The sequence below is a fragment of the Gallinula chloropus genome (genome assembly GCF_964237585.1).
Source record: "Gallinula chloropus genome assembly, chromosome: 2".
Classification (NCBI taxonomy): domain Eukaryota; kingdom Metazoa; phylum Chordata; class Aves; order Gruiformes; family Rallidae; genus Gallinula; species Gallinula chloropus.
Window position 1 is genome coordinate 136389267 of NC_140086.1, and position 9601 is coordinate 136398867.

The 9601-nt window shown below is 37.9% G+C and overlaps 1 protein-coding gene across 1 annotated transcript; it reads right to left on the bottom strand.

The window, feature by feature from the left end:
- Positions 1-4275: 4275 nt before the first annotated feature.
- C1GALT1 (core 1 synthase, glycoprotein-N-acetylgalactosamine 3-beta-galactosyltransferase 1) lies at positions 4276-9213 on the bottom strand (the record flags this gene model as incomplete). The annotated part of the gene is made up of 3 exons (XM_084280342.1): positions 8988-9213; positions 6707-7374; positions 4276-4485 (listed from the first exon to the last, which is right to left on the bottom strand). Exons 1-3 carry the CDS (start codon positions 9208-9210, stop codon positions 4276-4278), a joined length of 1101 nt encoding a protein of 366 aa, XP_084136468.1. The 5' UTR covers positions 9211-9213.
- Positions 9214-9601: the final 388 nt, after the last annotated feature.

Here is a 9601-nt window from a genome sequence, read left to right on the forward strand (position 1 = left end):
ACCACTAGCAGAACAGGAGGGGTAAATGAAGAGAGACCTGAACAGTGTATGAGATAACTTATTTTATTTATTCATTTATCAACTTAATTTTGATGCTAAAAATCGGTCAAAGGCACTTCAAAGAAGGTATTTAAGAAACAAATCCTTATGGTGATCATTCCAGACAAGTCACTGACTTATACCTGTCATTAGGGACACGACTACCTACAACTGCAAAGTGAAACATTCACAGGTTTTAAGTGAAGCATACTGTCCAGCAGCAATATTCAGTTCCTTTGGAGCATTAATAACATTTGTGGAATATTTTAAATACAATGTGGTAATACAAAGCAAATTACACTTTAGGAGTTACACAGACTTTTTTTCATGGCAGAAAAAGGACAGAATTCCCTTTCCAAGTGGTCCTGTATCAAGGGATCTATTTTCATCTGTGCGTGCACTATCAACATCAGTAGCAGGTACATCAGAGAAATAACTCGTGCTTTTCTGTCGTACAAAGATAAAACACCCTGCCTAGACAGCAGACTGTTCATGAGAGGTCTATCAGCTACTCACTAACATTTATACTCCTTAAGTGTAACAGAATAAATGGCAACATGTGAAGAAAAAGGGATTTTTAATACATAATCCCACCAAAGCAAAAGAAAGAGTGTCTTTAAAGGCAAAAGGTAGTGGGGAAAAAAGCTTCTGCAAAATGAGGGATGGTGCTAACATCGCCAGCATTTTGCCTCTTAAATAAAACCAATATAGGCTGCGAAACTTCAGTGGGAATGAAAGGAGATTAAAAATTGGTCTTTTCCTGCAAAGATCGTTACTATTCTCTGATTAAGAACGGTGATCAGTGGCATTCTCATTCCTTCCAAACTAAAAAACACTTTAACACAAGGTTAAACGTTACTCTGTTATGTAAAGTGACATTCCCGCATCCAAGGGCAAACACCTACTGCCTAGTAACCTTAAGAAAACTAGTTCAACGTTGTCAGATGGCTGATTTAAACCACTACGGTGCCAATGGAGGCTTTCAGGTTTCATAAAACTAAGAACCCTCCTTTAGAAACAAAACCAAACCACAGAGCAATAACCAGTACAGCCTACGCGAGCTGCTGCTGCTGCTGTGCTTCAGAAAGGTCCATCCACCTCACATACAGTAGCCTCCACGGGCTGCAGAAATACTCAAAAGTCAATAAATACTTTCTCAAAGCACAAAGACCTGAGAATGAAATTTTAAAAAAATAATAATAGTAGTAGTGTTGTACACGAAAATGATACTAACTATTCCCATTCCAGCTATGTCTACTGAAGCTTTGGAAGGGAGTGAGATAACAAACCAATTATTTCAGAGGTATCAGCTCACTGTTACATCAACACAATTCAGGAGAGAAAACGACTTCTCTGTTATAATCACAGACTACAAACCCCGATACTTTTCTAGATTGTCTGGAAGGAAAAAAGGAATAAAATCTTTGCCATGCTGCAAGAAAGGCAAAGAAAAAAAAAAGATTCAGAGGCCTAGAGCAAGGACACTTTAAACCAAAGCAAGAATGGATGTTTGAAGAGAAGGCTACTCATTTCTCCAGACACACCACTCATTTATCACTAGGTAGCCTGTTCCTCGCCTTATGCCCTCAAGGAACAAAACTTGCTCCTTTCTTTCTCCATACCCTCTGAGGTCCTGCATGTTTTGTGGAAAGGTACATCCCTGCCCGGCACTGCTAAACCCACTGAATTAGAATTGCTGCTGAGAAAAGGCTTCCCCTTGAGCTCAGCAGTGCCTGGTTTGACTTGCCACCACAGGAAAGAACCTGTGTGGAGCTCAAGTACCTCACTACCTGCTTCCTCTCATCCACCTGAGACTTAACGCACAATGAAACTGAAAACCCAAAGACAGGGCAGTCAGGATAGTAAGGAACATGAAAAGATGATACCTCACAGGGCAAACAAAAGTCACAAAAATCTGTAGAAAATATGCAGGATTACATCTGTCTGTTGTGGAAGAAACTCTTCAAACATCCACACGGATGTTGAGGCAAAACAGTAATAAAGGAACTGTACAGCAGTCCAGTAGATCTTCTACACTGGGCTGAATTTACAAAGAGATTCAGTTGGGATCTTGACTTTATTTTGCAACTTCTCAAAGCATTCTAGGAAAATTTAACTGCATGTTTGAACAATGCCACTGGAGTTACCAATACTATATGGATTTCACAATACCATTATTTGTGTTTAGCTCGAAGAAGGAAACACCTCTTGGCATACTACCACCCATTCTCCTCTGGACAAGCATCCCTCTGCCTAGAGCAAACCAGAGACTTTTTCATTTCCTAAAGAAATGCAGTTATAATATATACTTAATTCAGTTAAAATAAACTAGTGCTCGTGTCCCTTTCAGTACTTCAGAGGCAGGTTTGCTCGTAAAAGACCCTGCAGGAACTATTAATTTAACTAATACTTCATACATGAACCCAGACTACATTCAGGCAGAAAAGATGCATGTAGTGTTTCCACTCCATGAGATCTACCAGTAATTGCCATCATGCTGCAGAACAACGGTCAGAAAGAAAGTCATGACTCTCTACTCTGGGATAACAGATAGAACCCCAATCTGTACAAGAATTATCTTTGGAAAAAAAATTCTAGTACTTTATGGTAACATCCTTTTCAGGAACATCCTGAAGGACAGCAGTAGTAAATAAGGCCGTCTGCTACCAGTATGTGCCCTTTCCAAAACAATGACAAGAGGTAATTAGGTTATGTCCAAATTCATCAATATGATGAAGGTGAAAAGTGATAAAAAGATGAAGAAACTTTTGTTCAAGTGTGGAAGAAAGACACGCTACATGTCAAGCTTAACCTCATCCCCCATAATTGCTATTCACTCGATTTGAAAAAGAGAAAACCAGAAAGCTTTATGTTATCTTTATAAAACACAGGCTTGGCCTCTGAAAACTTTTAAGTAATTAAAACACCTAATTTTGCCCCACACCAAGAAAGTGTTTTCAGTTAAGAGGCAGAAATTGTCATAAAGTAATAAAGATAATGCACTTTTGAGAGATTCCTGCATTCAGGCTGGCTTACCTGAATAGCTATATACTTAAGGATTAATTTAACACTTTGTTCTGAAAGATATAACAAGAAGCAGACACAGAAGAGATTTTAAATATGGAGAAAAAAAAAGATTATCAAAAATTTGAAATTAAGTACTTTAGCCAAATAAACTAGATGTGTATGGAAGAAGCCAAATCGTCTTTGCTCCAGTTTTAAAAGAGGACCTGTTTCCATCTGTAAAGTTTTAATAAATAAGGTAACTCCACAGTCTCCAAGCATAGTGAGACTTTGAGCTTCAGAGAAACTCATTACAATACTGGCCGAAACCAAATTATTATAATGCCATTGTAACTTTGCTAAGGTACTGGTGTATATGGAAGGTGTGATGGAAGGGAGACTTCTATTTCAAAAACCATCTACCTTATGCTGAGAAATTCTGAGGTGAATTTTTATATCCATTCAAGCAACAGGGCAAATTAATTTAAAAAAAAAAAAAGCCACAGGCAAATACATTAGCAGCTTACATCACATCCACAATTGACACAACAGTAACTATTTCTGGGTTTCTCCCTACAACGGCAATGATCCAAGTTTGTATTTTTTTGCACAATAGAGACTTAAAAAATTTAAAAATAATTCATAGCAGTGAATTTCATTTCTGAAACAATTCAGGTTAACCTTGTGGGTGGATCTCTCCCTATTCTGTCATTAAGGCAATGAAGACTTGAGACTCTCCCTTCCTACAGGGCACAGTACACAAAGTAGCTTTGAGATACTGAGAATACTAGAGAAAGCCATCATGAAGTATCGGACTGAGCAGCACCCAATTTCTAACAATAGAATGGACCCAAGAGAAGATCTGGAGGAAACAGAGAACAGAAAGAGGAACAGGAATACTGTATGATTATCTTTGAACCTGTCCACTCTAACGTTTTTTATAAAAATTCTTGCAGATATTAGTGTACCAGAACCTCTTATTTCACAGCTTTAGGGCCCCAAATCTTCCCGAGCAGGGCTACAAGGTCACACTATCCCAAACACTCAGAGCCAGCACTGGACTCTTGTACACAGACAGGAAGTCTAGTACTTCCTGTGCGACAGGAAGTACTGCCAATGAGGTTTTTGATGCAAGAATCACCATGAGTAATCTCAGTCCACAAGCTTCATGCAGGAGTTTGAGGAGACTCTGATTCACTGTGCTGGCTTCTCTTCATTTTCTTCAAAGCCCAATTAATTCTCAGCAATTTTTTGCTTTAGCTTTTGATTATCCTCTGGTGCTTCATTTTTGCTCTGCTCTTCTGGATCCTTGGCCGAATCAGGGTTGTACCGATACAAATACCCATATGGACGGAGATGATAAATCAAATATTCCAAATGATACATAGTCACAGAATCAACATAGTGGAATGAAACTGCTAGGTCAGAGCAGCATCCAGGACCCTAAAATACAAAAGCAGTCAAAATAATCAGCAAGAATTGCAAAGCATGCCCTGGATTAAAGAGCCAGGAATAATTCACACACGTACTTAACTTCATAGCAAGAAATTCATTACCATCAATCCTTCATGTATTTCAAAACTTAATGCTAGGCAAGCAAAATGTATCAGACATATCTGCCAAAGCATCTTTCAAAAATAAACCTGGACAAAGGCTTTTGCTTCTGTAATCAAGCCAGTGAAGAAACTAGCTGTGCTTATAAACATCAGGAGGTTTTTGTGCTTTTCCATATATCTTTTTTGTATGTTAGTATTTAAACAAGGTCAAGGAGCAGCAAGGTGAAAATTCATTGCATGCATATATGAAGCAACATGTGCTTGTTATTCATGACAGCATCCATACAGACTATATAAGTCAAAAGTGTGTGTGTACATGCCTGTGTGCGTTCACACATTACACATTTTTGAAGATAGGGTGGTTTGGGGTTTGATTTTTTTTTATCTTTTGGGGGGATGTGGGGCATGGAATCATCAATTGTTTGCAGAGCTGCTAATATTCTGTCCCTAATTGGAACGAAGATCTGACATTTAAAGAGACAGAAGAGAAAAATTGTTATGCAGTTGTTATTCTTTCAATACAAAGCTTGACCAATACAGCTTGATTTTGATACCAAACAATGTAGTTTTTATCCAAACACAAAGATGATAGGGCAGGATCAAATATATATCTCCCATTATGGATCTCCACCACCACTGAGTCAGTTAAGGATGTAGCTGTCCACATCTCAGCCACCCATGAACTGGAACCACAACTAACACTGCTGCACCCTGACGTGTTAAGTACAGTATCATAGCTGGTTTGAGCTACAAAGTGCTCCAGCCACTGAATACAAGTAAAAAACTGGATGCTTTATAATTAAAAGAATCTCCTGAAAAACTAGACATTTTTTTCCTCAGCTTTACTATGTAAAAAAATCCCACATCCTATCCTTCATTTTGGCCACCTATGCTGACCTCAAAGCTTGCTGAAAATACCTTTAAAAATGAAATCACATGATTACATGATCATCAAAATTTACAGAGTACCTTCAGATTGCTTGAATTTCAAGTGGCACCTTAATTGTACACCCATGTGCCTCACACCCCCCTCCTTTCTTTTTTTTTTTTTATTTGATATTACAGATGTGGAAGACAAATGACAATCTGAAGTTCTGGCAGTAAGAATGTTTAATCTTGTAAATGCTGGTTTTGTTTCTACAAGAACAACACAATTTAAAAGTAGCTTTGCTGGCTCTTGTGCTTACCTCCAACAGAAGGTGGACAGGAGCCCAATACAACTACATAAGGATATCTAATTGTATTTCCTTGTTTGAATCCTGCTTTTATTACACTTCTAGGGAACATTTGTTCTTCTACATCTTTTAAATAGAATTCACTTGCATGTACATTTTAACAACCTTCAATAACAAAAGTGAAAGGAGGAGAGGGCAGGGCAGCCAGGATTCAAGCCAGGTTTACTAGTGATAAGAGAAGTATATTGCAGCACATTTGTATTTGAAGGGAAAAAAAGACCTGCAGGGAGTTCAGCCACACATATCATTACCAAGCAGCTCCTCCAGTAACTTGGGAATCTCTTAGCCAGTGTGAGCCAACTACAGTCATGAGCCAGTCTCAAAATTTCTTGTTTCTACAGGTTGAATGCAAAGTTTGCTGTTGGGGAGAAGATAAAGGTGCATCAGTGCCACCTTCCCTCTCAGAATGCTTTAGTGCAGCTAAGTCATACTGTTTGACCTGGCTCTGTATGGTCAGCACACGTGGCTTGGAAGGAACCACGGTGGCCTCGCTTTTCACCGCAGGCTGGTAGTTGGGTGTCTGGGGAGGAAGCCAGGGACACTGTGTGGGAGATGTGAGGGAATACAACAGATCCAAATGTGTCATAAAAGTGTCATCATTTTTTGCTGCCCACAGAACATAGTAAATCTGCAATAATAATTTAAGGTTCCCTAGCTCATCTGGAACATGAAGTTCTTAGCATCAACTGCTAGCTGATGACTAGCATGTTCAAAAATGTACAGCACAGGTGTATCACTGGGTATCACAAAAAAACCCCATCTTTTCCAAAATATATCGAGCTGCTATTCAACTTCTAATTCACACATCACACACATTCACATACATCACAAGATATAGTTTGTAAAATGGGTACCAGGTTCCTAAGGACTTACCTCTACAGCAGGATAATAATTGTAATTCCAGTACCAGAATGTTTTTGGTAGGTATCCTCTGATTAAATGATGTTCTGGAACAAAGGGATGAAAGGTTTCTCTACCACTTGTATCCCTAGAATCTCCTGCTTCCACATTAATGATCTCCATGCATTTTCCTAGTGCTAGGTCTTCAATTGAGGAACTGTGAGAGCATTTGTTCGTTTTAAATGCAGCAACAAATCTCTTCAGAGCTTCTTTGCTCAAAACATATCCTGCTCCTCCACTCATGTAGCCCTGTTTCACATAAGGCTTAAACCTTCTTCCAAAGTATATTGGTTGTTCAGGGCTGTATTTTGAAAGAAGCCATCTCAAATTGTCCAATATAACATATGTATCATCATCTGCTTTCATAAACCAATCAGCATCATCAAAATAATGGTCATACACATATTGAAAAGCTTTAATAGTCTTCCAGTAGAGTTGGTCCCTGCCTTCTTTGGTTTCTAGGCCCACAGTTGGGAAGTCTTTATTTTCCTCAGAACTCATAAAAAGTATTTTATTACACCGTTGGGCCCAAGTGGCCTTAACATGCTTGGCTTTCTTTTCTAGATTTTGAGGTCCAGTCATGACCCAACACAGTATTTTCACCTTCTGATACAGTTCCTCTGCAATGTTTTTATTCTCATCTAGAAAAAAAAAAAAAGTTCCAAAACAATATTAGACTCAATTGCAAAACAAACATAACAGCAACCTTCCCCCAGACATTCTCTTTCTAGATTAGAAAGTATATACAGCGAGAGAAGAGGCACTTGCTTCCAAATGTACCAGTTAATGAAATTAATGTTATATTGAGGAAGAAAACAAACAAGGCTCCCAAACCAAATAAACTAAAATTCTTAACACAGGACATAGGCAAGCATAAGAGCCATATCAAAATGGGTACATATTCAGGGAAGTGTGGCTCTGAAACACTGATTTGTACATAAAAACTGTTCAGAAGCAACTTCTTTATGGTATTGCAGGACTACTGAAAATTAAAAAGCTGAGTAATTTAGCCACTTGCAATGAACTCACTGCTTACAACACAGAAAGGTCAAAGAGCTAATAAGCTCTGGTTTATATATACACGTTATATACACACACACACACACACACACATTGATTTTAACTAACAAAACCTAACAAATATTTCTAAAAAAGCAACATATTTTCGAAAGAAAAAGCAGATGGTAAGCCAGAGAGAAAGAATTTATCAGGAAATAAATTTAAATCTTATTTGTGGGGAAAAAACCAAACAAAAACCCCCACCCAAACCAGATTAAATAAATTAGGATATCATGAAACAAGTATCATCATTGTGCTAAAATGTTTTTATTTCCAGACAATCCAACAGAATAAATAGATACACTTATTTGAGGTGTTGAATACAATGTTTTCCAAGTTGCCAAAGCATTCAGGTCTCAAAGAAACATTTTCACTTCATACTTAGGGCCTGATTTTAACTCGTGTGAAAGCATGACAGAGCAAGATCTGCTTAACTGGTCCTAAAATCTTCCTGCTTACACTTTGGGCAATGACAGATCAGATTTTTTTGTAACAATTTCCTACAATTGCACATAAAGACTCACAAACTTGTCTTACAAAGTTTGTGGTTTAAATAGCAAATTACCCATTAGCATCTTCAGCAAATGCATTATAGTGCATTTTTTTCTCATCCAAACTGTCCCAACTCAGATACTATCTGTGTTATTTTATGAGGTCTGTCAAATTTAAAGGTATGCCTGAAATCTTAGAAAGATCTACCTTCTCTGTAGAAACAAACCAAACCAAACAAATTGTAGTGCAACAGAATTGCTCTGGTTGTGACTGTGAACAGCAATCTGTCTTTAGACTGCTTCATAATCAACTTGGCAAACAACGTCCACCCCAATTCCAAGTTTTATTAATCATGTCAAAAAGTAGGGGGGGGGGGGGAGGAAATTCAGCTATATCCAAGAGGCTAAAACCACTACTTGTTGCCCACAGCTCATCTGAGAAGTTTCAGCTCCAAACAAGTCTGGGTACAGAAGCTGAGCAAAGTTGGGCTCTAAGGTAAGATATCAATACCGCAATTAAAATGTAAACAAAGAAAACCACCTATTCAGGAGACCTCAGGAGGACCAAGTTATTTAGATGTAACCTGAATACGGGGCAAGTGAAAGAAAAGGATTCATACACATTCCCAGCAGTGAGGAAAGCAGCAATTTGCAATGCATGACAAGAGGGCGCATTATGTAACCAGTCAGGCGTAACAAAATACCTTCATGCTGTCCAGAGTCTGCATTGAAATTCATTTGTCCTTGCAGCTCATTGTTATCAGTATCTGCTGAGTGCTGACCATGTGGATCATTGTGAAGGATGTGAGGCTGGATCTTAACCTGTTCTTCTAGTATAATGCTAAACAGAAGATAGCACACGAAAAATCCTATGGCTGATCCAAAAGTGAAGGTTAGAAGGTTCATCAAAGACTTAGAAGAAGCCATCTCCTGAAGGCAATTCACTGTCAAAACCAAATGAAAAACACATTAAACTTAAAGCTGCTTTACACAGAAATCAAAACTAAAACTATAGGGAGAAATTAAGGACTAAATCTCTGGAAGTGATCTCAGTTCTATCTCAGATTCAGCTCCCCTGGACTTGCATGGAAGTTTAAGTACATGAACAATACAAATATTGATATAAAATTGTACAACCATTGATAAATTTAGTGCAAAGGGCCTACCATATAAACTTTAGCTTAAAATTATAAAGGACAGTCACAAATCACAATAGTGACTGCACAACAAATATATTCATTATATTTATACAAGAATGTATACATTTAAAGTGCACTATCTTCATTATAAAACTGTAATATATGTTCACATTTTTGTT